Source organism: Fusarium subglutinans (genome assembly GCF_013396075.1).
Source record: "Fusarium subglutinans strain NRRL 66333 chromosome Unknown NRRL66333_c0000030, whole genome shotgun sequence".
NCBI lineage: Eukaryota > Fungi > Ascomycota > Sordariomycetes > Hypocreales > Nectriaceae > Fusarium > Fusarium subglutinans.
In genome coordinates, this window is record NW_023502093.1 from 1 (window position 1) to 24315 (window position 24315).

The 24315-nt window shown below is 43.7% G+C and overlaps 7 protein-coding genes across 7 annotated transcripts; 3 read left to right on the plus strand and 4 right to left on the minus strand.

Annotated features, from left to right (window-relative positions):
* Positions 1-5414: 5414 nt before the first annotated feature.
* FSUBG_3499 (uncharacterized protein) lies at positions 5415-7163 on the minus strand (the record flags this gene model as incomplete). Its single annotated transcript, XM_036681385.1, has 1 exon — positions 5415-7163. One exon carries the CDS (start codon positions 7161-7163, stop codon positions 5415-5417), a length of 1749 nt encoding a protein of 582 aa, XP_036540863.1.
* Positions 7164-7906: 743 nt separating this feature from the next.
* FSUBG_3500 (cat eye syndrome critical region 5 precursor) lies at positions 7907-9556 on the minus strand (the record flags this gene model as incomplete). Its single annotated transcript, XM_036681388.1, has 3 exons — positions 7907-8867; positions 8919-9218; positions 9315-9556. 3 exons carry the CDS (start codon positions 9554-9556, stop codon positions 7907-7909), a joined length of 1503 nt encoding a protein of 500 aa, XP_036540864.1.
* A 459-nt stretch (positions 9557-10015) lies between these two features.
* Positions 10016-10997, minus strand: FSUBG_3501 (SCO1 precursor; the record flags this gene model as incomplete). The annotated part of the gene is made up of 3 exons (XM_036681389.1): positions 10016-10435; positions 10499-10708; positions 10782-10997. 3 exons carry the CDS (start codon positions 10995-10997, stop codon positions 10016-10018), a joined length of 846 nt encoding a protein of 281 aa, XP_036540865.1.
* Positions 10998-11386: 389 nt separating this feature from the next.
* Positions 11387-12769, plus strand: FSUBG_3502 (Set1 complex component spp1; the record flags this gene model as incomplete). The annotated part of the gene is made up of 2 exons (XM_036681390.1): positions 11387-12200; positions 12255-12769. The coding sequence occupies 2 exons, from the start codon at positions 11387-11389 to the stop codon at positions 12767-12769; spliced, it is 1329 nt and encodes a 442-aa protein (XP_036540866.1).
* A 757-nt stretch (positions 12770-13526) lies between these two features.
* Positions 13527-15035, plus strand: FSUBG_3503 (SQT1; the record flags this gene model as incomplete). The annotated part of the gene is made up of 1 exon (XM_036681391.1): positions 13527-15035. The coding sequence occupies one exon, from the start codon at positions 13527-13529 to the stop codon at positions 15033-15035; it is 1509 nt and encodes a 502-aa protein (XP_036540867.1).
* Positions 15036-16246: 1211 nt separating this feature from the next.
* FSUBG_3504 (nuclear pore NUP57) lies at positions 16247-17336 on the minus strand (the record flags this gene model as incomplete). The annotated part of the gene is made up of 3 exons (XM_036681392.1): positions 16247-16354; positions 16406-17049; positions 17105-17336. 3 exons carry the CDS (start codon positions 17334-17336, stop codon positions 16247-16249), a joined length of 984 nt encoding a protein of 327 aa, XP_036540868.1.
* Positions 17337-17784: 448 nt separating this feature from the next.
* FSUBG_3505 (NADH-ubiquinone oxidoreductase kDa subunit) lies at positions 17785-18562 on the plus strand (the record flags this gene model as incomplete). The annotated part of the gene is made up of 4 exons (XM_036681393.1): positions 17785-17804; positions 17911-18138; positions 18206-18368; positions 18422-18562. The coding sequence occupies 4 exons, from the start codon at positions 17785-17787 to the stop codon at positions 18560-18562; spliced, it is 552 nt and encodes a 183-aa protein (XP_036540869.1).
* Between the last annotated feature and the right edge of the window lie 5753 nt (positions 18563-24315).

A 24315-nucleotide genomic window follows, 5' to 3' on the forward strand; every position in this document is an offset into this window, starting at 1 on the left:
TGTGTCATGAATCATCCAACTGAGGGGTAAAATCTAATATACGTAATCCTCATTATATAATCATCACGTAACCCAGTTCACGTGACTTTCTGACTAATATTCCCTTAGTAGAAAATATTTAAAGTTTATAGGAAAAAACTTTAATATGTGGAACTTGCTTAATGCTAGGAAAAAACTTTAATATGTGGAGCTTGCTCAATTCTCCACATTTTGCTTAGGTAAGCACACCAATCGAAAGCCCTGATTTTTCTCATTATTTTGGTATATATTTTGCCCTGATTAGTCATCTGGATCATAATATATTTCTTAGTTATATAATAAGACCTTTATATAAAGTTAGGTCTTAACAAGTATAAAGGTTATATTATTAACTTTCTTAAGGATATAAGCTAGGTCTATTACTAGCTTTTACTGCTACTAAAAGCGCTTAATATTATTATACTCTATCCTTAAAACTAAACTGCCTAACTTTATATAATATACTAGTTTTAAAAACAGTTTTAAGTTTATTAAAATTATATTTATTAGTAGCTTAAGTTTCTACATACTAACTATCCAGGCTATTAAGAGATTGTTATTAATAAGGAGTATCTTAGCTAGTTACTATAAGATAAAGATATTACTAATTAGCTTATTACTAAGCTTATTAATCCGGTTAAGATTAAAAAATTCCTATAGGATAATATAAATAAAGTATTAGGTAATCCTAACCTCTGGGAAGCTATAGCTATACTGAACTTTATTACTTAGGAGCGTAATCTTACTTACTTATATACCTATCTCCAAGGTAGGCATTAAATAACTAACCTTCCTCTAGAGCCAGTACCTAGTTATAAACTATAGTTAGAAATACTATATATTTAAAATATACCTTTAAATAAGTTTAATTATTCCTAGCCTTTACTATCTTTAGCCTTTCCTATACTATTCCCTATAGGTAAAAGTAACTTTATTAAACTATAACAGTAAAGTATTACTTACTTTAACTATATTAAATATCTAATAAAGTTCTATAATAAGCATTTTACTAAGTATCCTTACTTTTTATATATTACCTTTAATACTTTAATAAGATAGTAAGTTAATTAATACAGTTTATTTTATATTAAAAAGGATAGGACTTACGCTAAGATTAATATTATATAACTATATATAGCTTTTAACTTAGATACTCTAAAGGCTAAGGCTTTTCTTAACTTTATTATATATTACTCTGGTAGCCTTTATAGTATATATCCTTTTTAAGGTAGTTATTATTACTAGCTAAAAGTGTATATCTATAGGCTTAGGTACCCTAGTATCTTTCTAATATTTTTAGCTACTAATCTTTATTAGGAGAGTTTATAACAATATATACCTAAGTATATAAGTTAGTAAAATACTAATAACTATAGTAAGATAGCTATTATAAAAAAGAATCTTAAGGAGAACTTTTATATTACTATATATTACTTTAATACTTATTTTATATCTTTCCTTAAGAATATTATTAAGCTAAAGTTTAATATTACTAAGTTATAGTTCTAATATAAATAGTAAGTATAGGGAAGTATATATACCTATAGTCTCTTTTAGGTTAAGGACACTCTAACCCTAAATATATAACTAGGACAGGATCTACAGAATATTAATAAGGATTTTCTTTATTTCTAAGGTATATATATTATAGCTATTAACCCAGATTGCTAATAACCTGGCTAGTAGCGCAATATTAACCCATTAATTAGCATTATCCCTAACCTAATATTTAAAGATCTTACTGCTATTATTAATTAAGTCTAGCGTTATTAGTATATAAGTATATACTATTAATAACGTAAATATATATAAAATAGTATACTCTCTAAGGAGATATACTATTAATTCTATTTCCTATAAGCTCTCTATCCTAAGCCTATACTGGCTTATAATATAAACCCTAACTATTCTATCTATAATAGGCCTTATAATAATACACAGCTTAATAACTTTAACCGGATATTAATCATAGCTTAGTTAGCTAATATTAATATATTGCCCTATATAAGTTAAGCTGCTATTATTAACTATATAGTTAAGTATATTAATAAGGCTAAGGTTAAGTCTAAAAGCTATAAAGATATAGCTAAAGCTATTCTTCTATAAGTAAACTCTGCTTATAGTATTATTAGATTTATTACTAAGTTTATAAATAGACTTATTACTAAAAGAGATTAGTCTATATAAAAGGTATAGTATTTATTACTTAACCTTAAGCTAATATATAAAATAAGAGTTATCCAGTCTATTAATTACTATTATCCTAAGGATTACTAAAAGGCTAACTTTATTACTACTAATAGTAAGCAAGCAGTTTATTTTATAAAGAATATATATTAAAAGTATCTTAATTATCTGGAATACCTACAGGATTTAAGTTACTTTTAATTCCTTACTAAGGTAGACTTCTTAAAGGGCAAATAGTATTAGTATATCTTTCTAAATGCTCCTAATTATATACTTAACTACTTTCCTTAGTATACTAACTATAATAAGGACTTTACTTATATTAAGCTAATAATATACTATCTATATATTAACTTTAATAAGCTCCTTACTGTTAAAGATATTAGTTTTAATATATACCTAAAAGCCTACTAGTATTGCTAGCTTATTTACTATAAAGCTTATCCTAATAATTATCTCTTAACTTTACAGTTAACCCTTAAGAAAGAGGAATTTAAGGATAATCTAAATAAGGATAATAAGATACCTAAGCAGATATAGGAAAAGCTTGCTTATATATTCCCTTAAAATAAACCTAATACTAAAAAGGTTAACTTACTTAATAACTATCCTATTAATTACGCTTTTAACTAAGATAATTATATTAAAAAGTATCCCTAACTCTATATTTAAAAATAAAAGTACTAGAAAAATCTTTATAATAACTACTTATAACAGGTTAATATAAATTTAGATAAAGCTAAAATTATATCTCTTAATCTTAAATAGTAGCTAGTTTATAATCTATTTATCTAGTATTTAGATAATACTATTAACCTAAACTATATTTATCCTTTGCCTTTACGATTATAGGTTAATAGATAGGGAAGAACTAGAAAGTTATACCTTATCTATATTCTTTTATTTACCCTAAACTCTTAAAAGCCTAGCTATATAGTAAGAGCAGTACTAACAGGTATTACAGCTAATGTAATTAATAGTACAACCTTACATTCTATATTATACCTGCCTGTATTAAAGCAGATCTTATCCTTAACTAATCTTAGCAATAATAAACTAATTAATCTTTAAGCTAATCTCTAAGATATTTTATATATTATTATTAATAAGAAGTTAATAGTAGGTTTAAAGACTTTTTATTTTATTAATTAATAACTACGCTAAGTATTCCCTAAATATTAGTATAACTACTTTAGTAAATAAAGTATTTTACTACTTAATAACTTTTATTAATTACCTCCTATTTTTAAAAAGCCTCTTTATACTAGTAGGCATATCTATAATTTAATAGCTCTTACTAGATATAATATATACTACATTTTTAATAAAACTATTAAGTTAAAGCAGATTATTAAATAGTAAGGTAATAAGTAAGCACCGTTCTATAATGCTCTCTAAGGTCTTTATAAAGGTTAGCTAACTATTAAATATTAGCGCCTTCTTTCCTTATAAGTATAGTTAAAGTTAACTAAAAAAAAAGTTACTATATTTAATAATACTCTTTATATCTTTCTAACTAACCTTTAGGTTAAAAAGTTTAACTAAAACTATATAAAATAACTAAATAGTATAGTTATCTAGATCGCTACTACCTATTCTAACTAGTTTAAATATAATATTAAATCTTTTATTACTAGTAACCTTTATAAGACTCTACCTATTTATATTAGTGCTTATATTATACTTACAGAGAATCTCTAGACTGCTATAAGCCTTATTAATAGTATAGTTAGTATTATTAAAAATCTTACTTAGGAGGATAGACCTAGCAGTATTAACCTATACTATATTATACCTAAGGTTATTATAGTCTGCTTTAAGGGATACACTAGCCCTCTATACTTTAATAATAAAGGTCCTAATATACCTAATATAACTAAGATTATTTCTATCTTCTATTTTACGTAAAAGTATATTATTAGTAGTAATCTCTATACTTATAAATAGTTTCTACTTATAATCTTATATATAATTACTATTTATAAGTCTTAAGGCATAATACTAAATAAAGCTATTACTTAAATTACTAAAAAAGACTTCACTTCTAGTCTTTTATATATTACTATATTACATATTAAGACTCTTTAAGGTATTATATTTAAAATAGCTTTTAATTTAAGTAATATTAGCACTAGAACTAATATTTAAGGTAGTTTTAAGGAGATTAATTAGCAATAAAGACTACCTTAAACGCTATATATATCTTAAATATAAGTCTTAATATCCTTTATTATTACTATATCTAACTAGTTCTAGGCTTCTATATTTACTAACTAACTAACTAATAAATATAAATATAAGGAATATAAATAAGAAAAAGCTATAAACAGGCAGTTCTACTATTAACTTACTAAATATTACCTAGATAATTTAAAATGCTATAAATTAGTAAAAAGGAATTTAATTAACTATCCCTTAGTAGGCTCCTTAATAAACCTACTAAATATTACCTAGATAATTCAGAACGCTATATACTATAAACTAAAAAAAGGGAAATTAACTATCCCTTAGTAAATCCTTTAATAAAAAGCAAAAAGATAATAAAAAGTAGTTAAAAGTAATTACTAGCTAGACTCTTTAGCTAACTCTTTATTTATATAAAAAGTAGTTACTAACTAGCTTTTAGTAAACCCTTTATTTATAATATAAAGAATATACTTAAGATTACTTTTAATATAGTTATATAGAGAATTTAATTCTATTTAATTACTAATAGAAATATAATATTAACTTTACTATTAATTATTAATTATAAAGGTTAAGTATACTAATTGTAATTAGCCGCGGCTTTGCCTTGCCTAGGATGACAGCTTGCTGTTAGCATCAGGATCTTATATCAGGAGTTTTCTTGTTCCCTGAGTTTAGGTAACACATCTCATCCATCCATATATCCCTCACGCTCCAGACTCAACATTCCATCTTCAACGAGTGGGACGAGACAGCCTCATCCTGACAAGTTACACGTTCGTGCTTTGTACGTGGTGCAATACTGGCTCACATAGCCTGCCGTGTGCCCGTGTAGGACAAGACGACTCACAAGTATCACAATTCTTGATCTCTCATATATTCATCGATTAATGCTTTAACTAATAAAACAATACTTACTAATCCAAAGCATAATAGCTATGGCCAGACCTTAAACACTTCCATCAACAAGCATCCAATTTGGTGAACTTACAGGCCGAACGTGCCCAGACTGTGCTTCTACGTCAAAATTCATTCTTGAGCCTCCTTAACACAGCCAGCTGGTGTCCCATCTCTGCCAGGGCTCTCTGCTTCTCTTGCATCAAGGCTTCGACAGCCTCTGTGATCACCTGAATCCACTCTGTGTCTAACCACCTTTTGGCATTCCAGAGACATTCATCGTCTAGCTGTGTCAGTTTGTACCGGGTCCAATGATCTCCTAAATTGCCCTTGTAATCATATGGATTCAACTTGCTGAACTGTTCCCAGATATCGATAACTCGGCGTGCCTCATCTTCCTCTATCCTGAACCATTCCTTGTGCTTCTTTCGGCAGGCTTTGTTCGGACAAGAGGCCTTCTTTTTCTGTATGTGTAAAGTTCGATGGATCAATGCCTCTATCCTCGTAACAGCACAGGGCATAAAGACCCTGAATTTGTAGTCCAAGTTATGTTTGCATTGACGCTTCCATTCCTCCATCCTCCTTTCAACCTCATCAGGCACGCTGAACTCGGGGCTTTGTACGCTTCCAATCTTGAGGAATCCAGGCTTTGACCTTTCGGCAAAGCAATATATATACCCAGGTCTCAAGCTTGTTTCTATAAGTGGCTTTGCCAGATGACTTATAATATCATGGACTGGGGATTTCCCTGTGTCATCGAAGGTCATGGAGCGACGAGATCGCAATGACTCCGCATCTGATTCAGCTTCCTCACTCTGGTTAACCAAGCCAACCACGTTGAGTTTCATTTTCATCATCATATCACTTGAAAGGAGGTCAACGTCTGTCTGCATGTTTTTTCGCGTTGGACTCTCCATGTGCCGTTCATCGTAGGAGCTCTGACGAAAAGAAGATCGTGGAGTTTCGCACCCCTCAGTGCTGAAGGTAGAATATGGTGTCGAGACCGTCGAAAATGGTGTGAAGATCTCACTGGGATCTGGCGAGGTGACAGACCCTGGTGAAGTAAAGAGTTCATCGTCCGTAGATGCTGGATATAATAGCGGGCCTGATGATCTGGAATAAACGTTGCGATGTCTCGAACCGTGGTTCCTTGGAGGCGTCGTGGGGATCTCACTGTCACCCAGTGGGCTCTCCCTAGTAAGTCTAGGACGTCGAGGTTCCCGCTGTGTAGATGTCTGACGGGTACATTCGTCTCTCTCCTCATCTTCAGAACAAGATTCTGAACTGGCTTCCTCGTGACTTCTTAAATCGATGTCTTCTTCAATTGATTCAATCACATCATCGCTTAGATAGTCGCCCGAGTACTCGCCGTCGTCTGTGTCGTAATTGGTAAAACATTTACTTTGATCTGAATTTCGTCTGCTCATGCGCGCTGCTCCACGTTCTCGATGGGAAGTCGATGATTTCTGAGAAGACCATACCAGCCTTGGATTTTCTTTGCTCTTCTTCTTGAACCAGTTATGGAACCTCCTACTCAATAAGGCATGGGCATATTCCAAGGGATTCGAAAAAACTTCTCCGTCGAACACGAGTGTTTCCGTGTGTGTCTTGTCTGGTCTGTGGCAGACGAGTTTCTTGGCCAAGTCCTGGAGAGAAGCATCAATGGTGGCCTTCTGGTCGTCGTCGTTAGATTCTTGAACAGCCAGGGCTTGCACAATTGGCTTAATCAATGCTCGTCGCCGTTTTGGAAGTTTATGGAGGCACTGGCTTTGTGTCTCCCTCCCGGCAAAGCAGTCGATGTCTCCGGTCTGTGGGATTCTGAGCGCGTTGTACAGGCTGCTCTGCGCCTCGGCGAGGCTGTTCGCTGGACTCATTTCCAGGAGTTAATACAAGGGCCAGAGATTTGTTATACAAAAGGGACCGGGGCATAAAGCTGTCGATTTAGAGGCTCACAAAGAACAAGCTTGAGGAGGAAAGCAATTGGTGAGGGAACTCCTACGCGAGCGACCTTTTGATACCTTTTATGTCTTCTGTCCTTCGCGGAGGCTGGGACATCCTTGATCAGGGGGGTCACGAGCGAACTGCATCGCCTGCAGCCGAGGCCACGATGTGACACCCCATGTACGTGCCCTGGCCCAGATCAAGAACATGGACTATCACCAGATTGGCGAGTCTACGTGGTAGATAACCAAAACCGGACTTTTGAGGAGACGGAAGAAATTGAACTTGTCTTTTCAATCACTTACTACTTTTGTCGTCTAGATCCATTGGCCTTCTAACAGCTCAGTCCGCATACCTATTCGAGGGGTCAGACATCATGTTGGTGTTGTTGGTTGTGATGGATGCAGCTCGTTAGCGCCAACAGTATCTGCAACGGGAACGGACTTTGGGCATTCCTCTTGCATATGTGCCCCCTGTTTCACGCAAGGTATAATAAACTCCTTTTTCAGCTTTGGTACCAGGTATGGAAGAAGATACCCTTCCCTGGAAAGTCAGCCTTGAGATTTCGAAATAGGCAACCACCGGATAGATATGAAGATTTATTATCCTAAATTGCAATGGGAATGCTTCAAGTTCTACGCCCAGTGTTCAAAATCCATTTGAGATTGCTCAGTTTCTATATTCTTGCCTCAGCTGCTTCCAACTCACTTGGGTACTTGACTCCATCTTCAAGGCTAACTTGATCCCCAATCTCCAGAGGCGGCAGCTTGACGCAACCCTTCGTGTGAGAGAGAGCAGACAATACCCAATCCCTGGTGGCCTTGATGCCTTCGTTGTTGAGCGCCCAAACCACAGCATCTACGACATCGTCCACGATGACGGCTGGTTTGTATCGAGGCTCCTTTTCAGTCGATGTCTGTCGCCAGACGCCAGTTCGTACAAGAATGGGCACCCACTCGGTACCATCTTCCGCTTCAAATTCGCTAGCACCCCGGATGTCACTTTCTGGGTTGTCGCCGATCATGTAAACGCGTCGAAGAGGGTGGCATTTGGATGTATCGTGCCCAGGGCTTTGACCGCGATTGCAAGCCATATCATGGTAGTACTGTAGCAGCCTATCATGAGCGTATTTGTACGTATGGTTGGATGGTTTGCCGAGTGCGCTGAACTGCAGTTTTGTTCCGTTGGTAGTTGATGACCATACTCCCTTGAGTGCCTCCATGAATGCCCCAGTGCCAAATCGGTTCACAGGATAGTTTGTTTTCCATAACATATCAAGGTTGGAGATCCAAAGTCCAGGTTGGCCATCTTGCTGCCAGCCATTATTGGGCAGAGACTCGTTACCATTCCGGTTCGAAACAGTTCCGATGTAGCCTTGATGAGATATTAAGAGATCGTGGATGATCTGAATGTCAACAGACCAGTCTCTTGGATCGTTCCAGATGAAAATGTGGTCAATTTTGAGGGCGTTCGCAGGGACATTGGTTGTATAAGGGTCCTTCAGCAAAGGAATTCGCTTGCCATCTGGTAATGGCGTCGCCCTGCCATTAACCTCGCCGTCAATATGCTCAAAGGGGAACACGTCCTTGCACTCGGCGAGGATATCCGCCGGGGTGACAACACGCTTGAATCCATACCTATAGCAATTAGCTTACCAGATAATGTTTCCCCGTAGGAATGATGCTCACCCAAGAGCAATTTGACGAGCTTTTTCCGGATGAGAGCCTGTAATTAAGACAGTGCCATTGTTCTTGACATCGTCACTCCAACCACTCATTGGCGTGTGTGACAGAATCATCCTGCCTTTTACCACATCGTCGTTCTTGGCGATCTGTAGTCTTTCTTGAAGAGTCTCGGCTTTGTTATCTTCAGGGACGCAACCACCGTTTGTCAAAAAGACATATCGGATGCCATTGCTTCTGAGCATCTTGATGACTTTCTCAGCTCCATCCACTCTGTTGCGGCCTTGGTACAGGACCCCGTCAATACTGTCGTTTGTCAGCTCCTGTTACACTTTTTGTATTCGCGAGCATATTTCCCGAGCTGAAGGAAAGGATACAAGAAACAGTACGAAGCCGACTTACTCAAATGCAAAGGCAAACTCGGAAAACAGCTTTCGCGCCAGGTCGGTGGGCTCCTCATATTGATTTGGGTTGGCACTTAGTGAGCCCTTTGGCTTGGATAGACAAATGCTAGAGGTGGTGAATGGCCTTTGTGATATAGATGAGGCTCTCAAGACAGCCGTCGTCGTCGGTGCGACAGACCGTAGCTGCGTCAATCGACGTGCGGCGAATCGGCATTGGCCGACCACACCGAAGCGTTGCATATTCACCGAAACGCGAAGGATCAAGTAAGTTATAGGAGTAAATATACGCCAAAGGTCCGAGATTAGAGGTTCCAGTGAGATGGCAGGATAAGAAATACAGCGACGGCGTGTAATGCTCAAAGTTAACTATTAGTTGTAGTGTTTTGAGTCCAACTTGTTAGAGTCATGGTTGATAAGAGGACTGACTTGTCGGTAATATCCACCCACAATTGATGCGAGCCGAGGATCGCCATAACCCAGTGCCCGATATATACCTAAGTTCATCACCAGCAGACTACGACACAAAAAGAAATCATTCGCGAGGCTCTTGTTTTAATGCAGTTCACGGAAATGTACAGTTGATTGAGTGGTTCCTAATATCACAGTATCCTTCTGTGAGTTCATGATTCTGTTGTTACAGTACTTTTACATCACCCGCAACATCTGCTCATCTTACAACCCAACCATGTAGCGGATGCTCTATTTCTTATCCCAGTCCTTCATATGGTCCAAAATAAGCGCTGCGGCCTGCTGCGGCGAGTGTTGTCTGCCCAGTGCCTCAACGAAATCACCATCCGGATCCATCAAGTAAAAGTAGATGCTGTGGTCCACCAAATAGTCCTGTCCTGGCTTGACGTTCTGAGGTGTGCTGAAGTAGACGCGGTACTTCTTGCAGAGCGCCTTGATCTGATCATACGTGCCGGTCAAGCCAATAAACTTCTCATGGAACTCGCCCAGGTAATCCTTAAGAGCCTTGGGGGTATCACGGGCCGGATCGCAGGTGATAAAGATGGGAAGAAGTGCACCCGGGGCCTTTTCTTCGACGATATCCAACATGGTAGCCATCTTGTCGAGTTCTTCGGGGCAGATATCAGGGCATCGAGTGAAACCGAAGTACACCTAATAAAGATTAGCCATGAACATCACCGTTTTGAAACTGCGAAGCCCGTTTCCTTGACATACCAAAGAGTGTTTGCCCTTCATCATCTCGCTGGTAAATGGCTTTCCATCCTGGTCGATCAACTCAAAGGTTCCTCCAACTTTCGGTCGGCCCACGCCCTTGGCCGCCTCAGCTATTCTCTTGCGCTGCATGCGCGCCTTTTCAAACTCAAAGTACCATACTAACAGGCCGCAGGTACCGACGAACAGAATTCCGGCCTTCCAAGAAAAGGGCTGTTGTGCATTTGTCAGCTCATTGTTTCTTCAATCGCCATCGCGTTGTCCCCCAGATCTTTTCTATTCATACCCCATTGCTATATCGGCTCTTTGCCTGCTCGATCGTCTTGTATTTCGTTCGGCGCTGGGTAACGGGCTGTCTCGACTGGATGGTCGCTCGTGGGAGGGTTGGTCGGAGCTGCTTGGGCTGGAGAGCACTGCTGGACAAACATCGCTGGCATTGTCTTGTCGAGAGAGATGAAAACACACCCCTCAATGCTCTTGACGTCGTGACTGAATTCGACATGGTGAAATGACTCTAGGGAAGAGTCGATAAACTCATGCAAAAGCTCAGGAATCTACTATGTAAACTTACATCTTTCGATTATCACGACCTACCTTACCTAAGGTAAGCTCCAAAAAAAAAACCATAGTCCGGGCTTTTACCGGGTCTGTTGGTTCCGCCTTAGTCATTCCATTCAGACTATCCACCATTACTTCTGCCATCTCCAACAGCTTGTCACTTATACCGAAGTTTCAATTTCCGTTTTTTTTTTCTCGATTAGCTTAATAAACTGGCGGTGCTCATATTGCCCTCGAATTGTCTGTTTCTCGCTCTATTATATAAGTCGTATTGTCAAGTGACCACATTAAGTATATATAAGGGGCAATATCTGCCACTGTCAACACTCCACAATGGAACAAACCACACCAACAATAGGACAAAGCGAAGACTCTCGCTCTGAACCCTTTGAAAATGACACAAAGAGCGAAACGGTTGCCGAGAGTACCCCTCAACCTCCGTCAGATGCCCACCCCGCCTCCTCCAACTCACCTTCACATCCTCCTGCTACATCTTCAGAACTTCACAACATGGCCACTCACACAGCTTCAAAGAAGAAAGGCACCGCTTCGGCAGTTAAGAAGACGCCTAAGCGATCAAAGAAAACAGGAGGGCCAAGGGCGGCAAAAAGAGCCAAACCCGCGCGATCAGGTTCCGCGGGCGATGCACATGACTCGGCCGGATCCGAACTCGAGGAATCCGACCATGGACCATATTGCCTATGCCGTGGGGCAGACGACCACCGGTGGATGATATGTTGCGAAAATTGCGAGGATTGGTTCCATGGAGAATGTATCAACATGAACAAAGAAGTTGGCGAAAATCTAATCGAAAAGTTCATCTGTCCACTCTGCACAAACGAAAGCCTCACAACTTTATACAAGAAAACATGCGCCTTGGGCGGGTGTAGAAAGGCGGCCCGAATAGCCCAGGAGGAGAAGAGCGTGTTCTGCTCCAACGAGCATGCGCAAACATGGTGGGAGCGCATGGTAGCCAAGCTGCCCAAGGCAAAGGGAAAAGGAGGAGTTAACGACCAGCTTACCCAGGAGGAATTCATGGCGCTCCTTCAAGGTGGTCTCTCGGGAACTGACGAAGAAGGGCTTTGGAGGCTGGTCAAGGCACCATTTGCAGGCAAAGAGTCAAATGGTACAAACGGAACTGAGAAAGGTATGTCGCTGTCATATCCTACCTATCACGCAAATCGGCTAACAAGTATCACAGAAAATCCCGACCAGATGTATCTCTCTGCGGAGGAGAAAGAGTATCTCGAAAGTGCAGCCGCAGCACGCTTCCACTTGGCCGAGGAAACAGTTCTCTGTCACAAAATGCTCACTCTCTTGGAGTTCGCACATGAGCGACGGCAAGCTGCAATTACTGCCGGTCGCTTCAAGGAAGATATCTGTGGATACGATGAACGCCTCGACAGCATTGGTGCCCGGGACGCTTTTGAGGCGTTTGCAAAGTCGCCAGAAGGCGAGGCTATTTTCAAAGCGTCTCAAATGAGCGATCCTCTAGGAGAAGGCGACGAAGTTCGCGGCATGTGTGAGCGCAAGCGTTGCAAGTTTCATGGTGGATGGTATAAGATGCTTTCATTGGGTCTCAAGCATCAGATTCGGGAAATGGCAACACAGGCCGATGAGGTTGGAGAAGAGGAGAAGGCTATGCGCCAAGCCGCGAAGGATAGATGGAGGCGGAAGCAGTCAGAAAAGAACTGGGTTGAGGTTCTGGACGGCTGAAAGCTGCTGCTGCTGCTTAGGCGTTGCTGGCGTATATAGTAGGTACTGCTGATTGTTTCGCGCTTAATTATGTCACCATCAAGCTACCTAATTACCTACCTATAGAGACCTTTTCAAGCAGTTTGCAGTTTTTTATGAGAGGAACCATAAATGTCTATTGTCATTCATAAAACCATGAAGAAAAGGTCCATTCACACCTGAATGCGAACGGTGTACCTCGTCCATAAACTACAGCATAAAAACCAATACTTGTTGCAAATAAGAGGGATCAAATAGAAGGGTTTATCATTGGAGGATGGATGTAAGTGAACATTTCTTGGCCTCAACCCCATTACAATAGACACTTTCAATACATTTATACGATTAAGCTACCTAGACTTACTAGTCCTCCTTTTGATGATTGTAATACCCTAATGATATAGCTGCTAATATTGATTCGTTTATCAGAGCACATCGAGTTCATACCCCAAGATTCATTCCGTTACGTTCTGGAGCTAAGCGGCCTACCATGACCGCCACCACCCCGCCCGCAGTCAGGGAAAAAAAATCCTTGTCTCGCCGACCACCAAAAAGTTGAAAACATTTGCCTGCTTATCAAGCAAGTAACAACTGAGAAACGAAAGGGAGCGCCCATCAACTGCGCTACCTAGTGCATATCCTTGATTCCCTTTGTTCAATTCTTCTTGTTTTTTATAATACCTATCTCTCTCATCGAACATCACTCGTCGTACCCTCGTCATAAAATTACCCCGCCATCATGTCGTCTTCTAACCCCCGCGATCAAAAAGAGCCTGTCGACGAGGAGCTCGAGGAGGATATGCTCGCCGCCGAGGATGCTGCCGAGGAGATTCTCGACGATGAGGATCTTGCTATGGACTCCGACAATGAGGAGATTCTGCTCCAAAACGACTCCATCGGCTACTTCGACGAACCTAAAGACTCTCTCTTCACCATCGCCCAGCATCCCAAGTACCCCTCCATCATCGCGGTTGGCGGTTCAGCTGGCCAGGAAGATGATGCTCCCGGTGCAGGATGGGTCTTCAACACGGCCTCTGCTCAATCAAGGCCTCCGCTTCCTGCTAGTTTCTCGAGCGATCCCGCCGCAGACGCCCTGAAGAGCACCCAGCTACCCTCTTTGTTTAGCCTAGATGGTCACACAGACTCGATCAACACACTCGCGTGGACTCTACCCCAAGGAGAAGCCCTTGTCAGTGGTGGACTTGACGGAAGGTTGCGCGCTTGGAAGGCAACCATCTCGAACGATGGTTCTGTCAAGATGGACTTCCTTGGTGAAGCACAGGAGGTGCCTGAGGTCAACTGGATTGCGCCATGCCCATCTTCCACCAACCCCAACACCATCGCTCTAGGCGCTTCCGACGGTTCAGTTTGGGTCTACACAATCGATCCCACAGATAAAGCCAACTCTCTTCAGATCGTTCAGTCCTACTTCCTACACACCGGTGCCTGTACCGCCGGTGCTTGGACGCCTGATGGCCTTCTGTTAGCTACTATCTCCGAGGATGGAAGCTTGTACGTCTGGGACGTTTGGGGCGAGGCTACTGCCAAGAACCTCGTTGGTGATAACGGTATGACCGCGGTGGCTTTGACTGCCGAGGATCAGCGTTTCGAGGTTGAGGGCGGTCTCTACTCGCTTGCAATTGACCCCAAGGGTGCTTTCGTTGCTGTCGGTGGTGCCACTGGCGCCATCAAGATCGTCTCTCTTCCGCGACTTGCATCGTCCGGACCTCAGCCCCAGGCTCGTGCCCGAGCTGGAGGCAAGACTACTGGCCAGTCAACGGCGACCGCTGGCGGCCAAATTCTCGCCGCACTGCACACCCAGTCTGAGAGTATCGAGTCGCTTGCTCTCGTCACAACGCCAAACACACCTCCTTCCACCCTTCTCGCAGCCGGCTCTGTGGATGGCTCCATTGTAGTTTACGATACCACCCGCCGTTTCGCTGTCCGACGACACATCTCCGGCGCCCATGAGGAACATGCCATTGTCAAGCTCGAGTTCATCCCCAACTCATGGCAACTGACCAGCTGCGGCATGGACGGTGCCGTACGCCGCTGGGATCTCCGAGGTGCTGGTGCCACAAATCCCAACGCTCCCGCAACAGCTGCTGAGGCTGGTCTGCAAAAGGAATGGAAGGGCCACCGTGGTGATGGAGAAGGTGGCGGCGTCTTGGGCTTTGTTCAAGGCGAGACAGGAGAGAGGATCGTCACCGCTGGAGACGACGGTGTTGCTCTAGTCTTTGAAGCATAGTGTTTGAAAAGAATCAAAGGTTTGAGGAAATGGTATATAGAAGGAGAAAAGCGTACGCGGAAGTCGTTTCTGCTATCTTATGATTACAATGAATATAATTAAAGGGATGATACCCTGGATATTGGTTGCCATGGCTTGATGGCCTAGATTTTGTAAAATTTTGAGTCCCAGCATACGGCTGGCTGGTCGTTATGATATCCATGTCGATTGGAGAAAAAATCCGAGTAGTTCTATCTACTACTATCTTAGTAGTCAACATACAACTGTCGAGATGGATGGAAAGTTGATCAGTTTCTGATGACATAGGTAGCCTGCTTATCGATAAGAGCTGCGAGTTCGCCATCAATCGTAGCATCTGATTGGTCAGCGCTTTTTGGAATCCGAACCGCGCTTGTTCAAAATTCTTTGAGCCATGACAGCGAAACGAGATAGCATCATACCCGAGTCTAATCTGCTATCAACGTGCGTTGCCCTTTAACCAAACACTTCTTCTTCGATTAAATTATATACAAAATGTTTGGTGGATGTATGTCGAACTCCAATTGGATTATTGAACTAGCAAACTGATTCATTACAGTCGCCCCCCCTCAGCAGTCTCAGGAAGAGATCCGCGCTCTTGAGGCCGACGCTGCCTTTACAGTCCAAGGTGCCATTACCACTGCTGTTCTCCTCTACCTCTGTACGTTTGATAAAAAAAATTTGGTTTTAGATGAGTGGTGCTAACGAGGTTCCCCAGCTCCCTTCGCTATCGACCTCGTTGGCAAGATCTTCTAAATAACAATACCACCGTTTACGACATGAATCTGTCCGTGTTGTCTTGATAGTGTTATGAGCCTGCAATCCAGTCGATGGTGCTTCTGCCGCGCCATGTACAATAGACCCGGTTTAGATGGGACGGGTAACTACTAAGGAAGTCATGATTAATCTGTACAATACATATCCCAATACGTGGTAAAAGCCGCGCAGTAGCATCACTCACGACATCAAAATGCACCATATCCGCTCCCAGGTCAAACCCCCAAATAGAGGTATCACTTGCTGTGTCGATATTGTTCTTAGACTTTACAAAGAGTTACGTTTCGTATCCTATGACGCCTAGGATGAATACCCAGTCCTGACTCCAACTCTATGTCACCAATATACATCCTAACAAAAGACAGTTGCTCCGTCTTTACCACCTTTGTAAACTGTGTGCCCTGTTTACGTTCCATTTATTTTGAGTGCGGGTTCCTGGTCTTCTCCCACTCTGCATAATCTGTCGATAAAGCCTCGAGCTCTTTCTTGATATGCTGGATCTGCTTCTCATAATCCTCAAGCACCTGAAAAAGGGTTAGCTGGTTTGCGTGTACCGCGACCGATCCGTCACTTACTCGCTTTGCTTTGGCTTCTCGCTCTGGATCAATACTCTCTCCCTCAGAACCGGCAGGCTTATCCAGCTCCTTGCTAAGCTGATCAGCATAGCCTCGCAACACAATAAGTCGGCTCCAGAGTTCTTCCTCTCTTGCTCCAACAGCAGGGTCTTGAACTTCTCGCTCCAGAGTCTGCAGGCGGCTGCTCAGGTCATCCTCATCGCCGCTCAGTGCATAGCCACGGTTGCGGAGCACTTGTATCCGCGCAGCAAGCGCTAGGCATCTTTCGCTAATTGTTGTTTGTCGTCGACGGGCTGCGACGGCGCGAACCTCGGTTTCGAGCTCGTGGCGCTGAAGAATGGCATCCAGGCTGCCATTGATCTGGTGGAGACGAGTGTTGAAATCGGCAACGGCGCGCTGTTGCGTTTTAAGGCGGTCGGCAACGCCAGCGTAGCCGGAACAAAGAACAGGCATGAACCCAGGGGCTGGCTTGTTCTGTAGGGCTTCCTCCCATTCCCGAGGGTCTTCGTGAGGTTGAGGTTTGTAGTAAGGAACGTGGCTCTCATCGACCTTGTTGTAGAAATAGTATTTGAAGACGCAGTTGGGGTTCGCAGGGTCCCATTTCTCGGTAACAAGCTTCATTTGCTCCAGAATCGGCTTTTGATCTATGCAAGAGTCAGTCTTGCGATGTGAGAGAACAGCTCCTTCTTGACAACATACGGGGTGTTTCCTTTCCAGGCTGCCATAGCGAGTTTGACAACTGAGCTTGCGATTGAGATAGAGCTGGCATCTGTTGCGGCTGTGGTTGCTGGATCGATGCGCCGAGTGTGTTGCCTTGTTGCTGTTGTTGAGGCTGGCCTAGACCGAAAACTGTGCTCTGAGTCGGCGCAGTTGTCTGAGCGGGCTGCGACTGCCCAAACAGCGAAGGCCTAGCCTGTCCGAAGAGCGACATGTTGGGTGATTGTGTTGCGACGTCTGAAATGGGAGCTATCAGTCGGCAAGCTAAGCTTTGGTTGATGAGATTCCTTGCCGAGACGGAACCCGGGCGAAAGAGGTAACTAGTAGCTCAATATAAGACTGATTCCCGTTCTGCGACTATGTAGTCGTCGTAGTCAAAGTTTGTCAGGGCTGCAAGACTGAAAATGTGATTGTTTGATTGTTTGCCGTGTTTACTTGGCGGCTTAAAATTATTGGAGCTGAGCGACGCGAAAACAGAGCTACGGTTCACCTTGGGCCCCGTTGCAGCCTTGCGCCCAGCCTCGCTTCACCGAACCACCAATCATAGCCAGCCAATTCCTACCTTACGCTACCAAATCCTAGCCAAACGACCTCACATAACCACTTCCGGATTCTGGAATCACCGCAACGTTTGACGACGAGCATCGCAGAATACCGGCACCATGTCTACCCGAAGGCCTCAGTATGTTCACTCGACGGCTGACTTTCTTGTATTTGCTCCGGAGCTCCCAGCGGATGCAATTGAGCTCTATAACAGCTGATAATTGGCTAACTAATCAACCCATCAGATTCTCCCAGCAGCTGCTCATTGACACCACTCCGTTGCCCGCCGATATTCCCGCTGTCAAGGAGGTCGGTGCCAGTTCTGCTCCTCTACTTTCAGCCTCCTTCTTCATCGGTGCTCGATGCCGCGACTACAATGACGATTATATGCAATGCAAGAACGAGAACCCTGGCCGAGGAGAGCTTGAGTGCTTGAAGGAGGGCCGACGAGTTACCCGATGTGCCTCCAGCGTGTATGTTATCTAAGGTTCAGCAGACCGTATAGTCTGGTGGTCTTCCTGAAGCGCATCTTGCTTCCAGGCTAGGGTCAGCCGCTGACATGATCAACAGTATCAAGGATATCAACACCCACTGCCTGGCTGAGTTCCGCAAGCACTGGGAGTGCCTCGACAATCGAAATCACCAGTTGTGGCAGTGCCGTCCTGCTGAGTGGAAGCTCAACAAGTGCGTCTACGACAACCTGGTACGACAACTATGGTCCATCACTCTATATGAAGGTTCTAATACAAGATCTAGAAACTCGAGAAGAAGATCCCCGATCAGCCAACGAACTCGACCCCTGTTCACCTTCGACCAAAGCAGATCTTTGCTGATGTACGCATCGGGCCTGGAGACGGCAAGCCCTTCGTTCCGGGGCAGGAGGATGCGCAACAATAGAGCGCTGGAATCTATTAAGATCGAGGTCCGGTCATGTATATTTGTTGATGAATCAAAGAGAGAACTGCCAGCTATCAAATCAAAATCCGTTTGCTCACATGCGGTATTATATATCATTGAATACGAAGCTGCAGGTCTCATATCCAGCTCGATAGAGTCTTTTTCACTCCATTTACCAAGCCAAGCAATGTATTGACTGACGGTAAAATTCACACATCAACCGGCACCTCGATGTCAATGGCTGTTGCGACATGATATTGTTATGGCGCCTTCAACTCGCTCTGAAAGCTCAGGTTCTCAGCATCTCACCTAACCTCACACAGATCAAGCGCATCAACAGCAGTTACTGGTCACAGCATTGCAGCCCCCAAAAGCAAAAGAATATGCAGCATCATGCAGCGAGCCTTGGACCCATGATACACGGCACTCCAAGACATTTGAGAAAAGTCACCATCAACACTGCCGTTCGGCTAAGGGGTGGAGCCACAATTCGGCATGTCCTTCTTTTGTGATCTGGTGAAGACCACATGACGAGATCGACATTTTATGGACAGAGAGGTATATGATTACGATGCATGAGACCGGTCGAAAACATCTAATGGAGCTGCCTAGGACACCGCCATGCCGTTTTACAGCGACCAACACGGATTTTGGCGAGATGCCGGAGGCTGGACTCATAGTGACCAAAGGCATTTGATATGAAACAAGCATGCTCCTTGAGCCGCATGTATGAGGATGGTCACAAATTTGAACCTTGAGTAGGGCCTTCTTGTCGGTGACTGGCCCTCAGAGTCGCACAACCTCACATATGCCCCAGACCATGCACATGATCATTTCTGTGTCGTTGCCCTTTTAGCCGGGGCTTTTGTTTCGGCCTCATTTAGACTCATTCAGGCAGCGTGACTGTTTTCATGCAACCAGCCGTTTCGTTTCAAATAAACGTCGGCCAGCGGAGGGGACGATTGGCTTGGTGTGGTGGGCAGAAACCTAAGCTGGAACCGACATATACACGCCGTGAGGGGGCATACGGCGGTAATCTGCTTTCCTGACTGTGTAGAGGCACGTATGTTAAGCAAGGTGCAGTTTAATGTAGTAGTTAGACTCTTGATACTGTGAACTGAGCTTGACATGGCCAAAATCAAGTCTATTGAGACGGGCTTTATGTTTCAAGCTCACTACTCCCTGTAGAGTACGAATCTCCGGGACAATTGTATTATGACATTACAGCAGTCGGAGCTGGCCCTTACCTTCTCACACTTTGGCTGTCTTTTTTCTCGATTTCCGGCGCTTGTGCGCTTCGTGAAACAAGAAACGGGCCTTTCAAGCGCCCATGTTTGATGTTCAGAATGGGTCACGTTGTTGGTTGGCTGACATCACCTACACCCTCTCTGGCCTTCATACAGGCCGCCAACAAAGAAACAATTATGAGAATCTTGTCTTGGTCTTTTCTCAGGCCCGTTTTAGAGGGGTTCACGAGAAGTATGAGTTTGCTTCGAGAAGTGACGGCACGGTTGTACCATGTCGTGTTTGCATGTCGCCGAATCGATCGGCCCTGTCTTCAAGCGACGTACGTAGTATCACAGTTTCTTTTCTTTGTGCGGCATCAATTCCTAGGGGTTTTGTGTTTGGTGGTGTACTTGTGTGCTGGTCCGATCGACCGGTTCTTTGATCAGTGTCGACATCTGTTAAAGGACGCTATGGAGAGTTGGTTACTCGCAGAGACAAGTAAGATGCATGAAACCGAACCGTCTTGTGCAGCTAATTGTATGAGCCTGTCTATTTTGTTTCTTATCAAGTCAAAACAAATTAGCCCAGAGCAAGTCATTATTGTGTACGTGATTTGACATACCTAACTTGCCTCAAAATCAGAGCGTAGTCTGTAGGGTAGGTGCATCACTGAAGTACAAAGACACGTTGAAGTTCTATGAAGCTTATATCGATCATACAAAACTTCAGCTAATTAGGGGCTTAAGGTCGAGAGTGGGCGCGTGTGACAATGAATGAAGGAGACATGTGGAGAATTGAGGACAAGATCCCAGGATAGACCCAGGATATCGGGTACTGGCTAGAGGAGGAAAGAAAACATAGGCCCTTGACCCTAAGTACCTAATAAAAATATTTAGGTAAATCTAACCTACCTAAAGCTTAGGGGGTTCTTTGCTTAGTCAATTTCAATACCCTATATCTAGGTCCGGTGTTTTCTTGCTCCCCGAGGACTGGATGTAACGAGACGCCAGTATAGGATGATCTGTGCTTTCATGTGGACCAAGATCGATCAGCAAAGCGGCTTGAAAGTTCTAACTAAATTGCTTGTTCAGATCAAAGTTTGAAGGTTACGACTATATATCTCGATATTTACGTATATCTTCAGTTTATCAATGTTAGGCCGTAGAACTTCGGCCTCTATTCGCCAAGTCCTAGGCCTAGAACTACCGATCATCATCTATAGGTCTGAAACTCGATAGACGAATTCGGTGCCACCGGTGACAAGGCTGGACTTCCTCATTGATACAGCTCTAAGAGGTCGGCCATGTAATACTCAAACTCTAGCAGAGCCGGGACTGAACTAAATATTATGGTTTTGGTTTAGAAGCGAGGATAAAGTTGTTCGAGGTGCACTGAAGGAATGAAGTTCAGCGCCACCGTGTCCGATACTTTCTCCAATGGGAATCACTGGTCCCTGTTTTGGTAGAATATGGAAAAGTGGTGGATTGCGTGTCATGCCACCCAAGCTCGGAAGTCGGTATCGAGTCGCTGTGATCGACTCAATGGGTTTAAGACAAATGCGTTGATGGCTGAGTTCAGTGTGTCTAAGGGAGGAGTACATACGTGCTGTGAGGGGTGTGAGAACTACAACTTAGAGGTGGAAAGAGGTAGACAGACTAGACAAATTGATAATTTATGAAGTAGTATAGGTACTGTAGCGTGGCCGACTAAGGGATCATGTGTATGTTAACAAAGCCGGACTCCGATGATCAACAACGATCAGTTTATTGTGTCAAAGTTTTGAAAGCAAGCCATTGACGATTTGACATGGGGGTAGCTAACAACTTCGAGTTATCCTAGTGTTCGGTTCTTGATATTTAATCGTCACCCCGACCTACCCTAAAGTCCATTGTATGAAAGGCAAGAAAGCTTATTATCATTATCCTTGGCGATATGAAATCTGACCATTTTGGGATAAACTTAATCGGGTTATAGGCTAATTATTATTGGCACCTTTTTGTTATATCGGAAGTTTTCTTGATCCCCAAGGCCATCAAATGAGTATCTCTGGCTCCGAACCATGAGGCAGAGGCAATCATTCTGTGACACAACCAATCTCCTACTGTGGAACTGTCCAGGGTGACCTGCAGAGAAACCAACGACGAGCCGAACTGTCCGTGGCCACGAACGGAGCTGGCTCTGCTGGGTATAGCCAAGCTATGATTGAATGACGTCTCGCGAAGTCGAGCATGTGTTCGATTATTCGGATGACTTGCAAGGGTAGCTCGGCATTTGCCAATTTAATGTCAAGCAGTGAAATGTTCTCAGTATTTGATACCGTCAGAAAGGAAAAGTGAGGCCTTGGATGGGATGGGAGATGAAGAACGGAGCAGAAAGGTCACCTCTAATTAGCTCAGTTTCAGATATGCTAGAAGCGCATGGGGAAGAAGAGAGCCGGGTTTATTAGCGGGTTTTCGGACATGCAGCTGCAGGGAAGCCCCACAACAGCCCGCTACACCACCCTTGAATAGCTTGTTTGATGGAGATGAGGCCGACAATTATCACGTTGATTGGCTGTATACATCGGAGATGGATCGTCAGAGCACGCGCCACATCGACATCTGCAAGGGGTAAGGAAAAGGGGTGGAGAGGTACGTATCTCCAATCAACCAATTGCTCAGCTCAGCTTGCCTCTTACAGAATCAGAATCAATGCAATCCTTGGATGCGAAGAGAGATGATGGCTAAGGCCAGGTAGGAATGCGTTTCGTATTTGTTAATGCTGGCATACTGTCGCTTGGTCACATACAAACTTGTGCGTGCGTATGTGTAGGACCCGGCATAATACAGACCCTCACCGTTAACACGACCTTGATCTCTATCGACGGTATCTAAGTATGTAGGTAAGTATGTAGTATTCCTTCCCGCCAGGTTGTAGTATGACGCTGCATCCGGAAGTCAATGGACCCTCAAAATATTCGGTGTAAGTAAGTGCAAAGTGTATCGACTCCAGACTTATTAGACCCATCCCTATAAAGTTACGGCCAACACGCATATGGTAAAATGCTCACAACTGAAATTGACCAGACCCGGGGGGCTTGAGACTTGGGTTTGGCTTCCGAGGTGGCTTTCATGTCCACGCAAGCAGGCCAAGCTTTGCGAAGCATTCTCTAACCTTCTACTCCAGCATGATCACCAGTGGGGGACGAGTGGGGAACATTTCAACAGGAAATGATGAGCGAAGAATCGAGCTTCAACCGAGTCTGGACTGTTGAACCCGACAAGGTTTTAACACAGGATCAAAGTCAATCGTCTCGTTTAGGTAGGGTATGATGAGACCGGGGGATGGGATAGCCCGGCACTCGAAAGGAAAAGAACCGGATATGAGATAAGGGGACGGATGCTACGTCAATGAGCAACACCAACACCAACAGCTTGCCTCACCACAATCAAACCCAGCATCAAACGCCCAGCAGCCGAGAACGCAGCCAGAGCTGAGATGACTGGTAATTGCCTTGGCTCAGGGCCAAGTCTGTTATGATCTGAACCAGTTGATTACTCTATTCCACAGTGTTTGAGAATCGCAAGGGTCCCAATCCTGGATCGAGTGTTGATTTGATTAAGGTAGCTGACCGCCTATGCAGTCAATGCTGGCGCTGCAATGCAATGCTGCGATGCTATGCTGTAGAAGCCAAATCTCTGTACGTAGATACCACGTAGATATGTGTGATCGTCGCATTGAAACTGATGTGTTTCTACCAAGTCACTGGGTTGCGATTATGATGTAGGTGTTTGTGGTTGTAGTCGATCAGCGGCCGTCGTCGGGTTGGACAGTTGGACTCATGGATACATGGTGTCACAGCGAGAAATTGGAAATTAACTAGCACCTAAATGCAAGTACCGTCCAGTCTTTCATCAGAGGCGTCAATGCTGCGGACACAGGCAAAAGGGGATCGAGTACCTAAGCCACGAGTTTCATCATCGTGGCTCAAGGCTCGTGCGTCTGCCGTACGCCGAAGATATCGTCCTCGAGGCGATTGCTTTGCGCTGCGAATAATAGCGAGAGCGTCGAGGTATTCAGTCAATAGCTGCGAGAGCGAGTATTCTATGAACCCTTCGAATGCTAGGCAGTCAATCAATGCCATCGGACATGTATGTAACTCGGACTGGATTTCAATATCATAGCGCTAGGTGTCAAAGCTACGCTCATCAATACCTCCCGTGCCGTCCTTTCCAATTCAAGGCACTGGGCTGATGCATGATTCGTTCCTGGGTGCCTTGCAGCAACCATTCCCGCCATGTTTCTAGCGCCCAGTCTAACGCACCCCCTCCACTGGCTTGAGGCACTAGCGTAGGTATTCCAGCCCGCATTCCAGGGGTCTTTGTAGCAACTGCCCTGCTCAGGGCAACAACAACAACCCAAGAGACGCAGGCATGCGGGGGGGAAGGCAACCTCAGGGCAGCAGTCGGGTATCACTGTCAGTGCCAACTAAATACCTTAGTTACTCTGGCAGTGCTTGCCAACTGCGCGGCCCTTGGCAACGCACC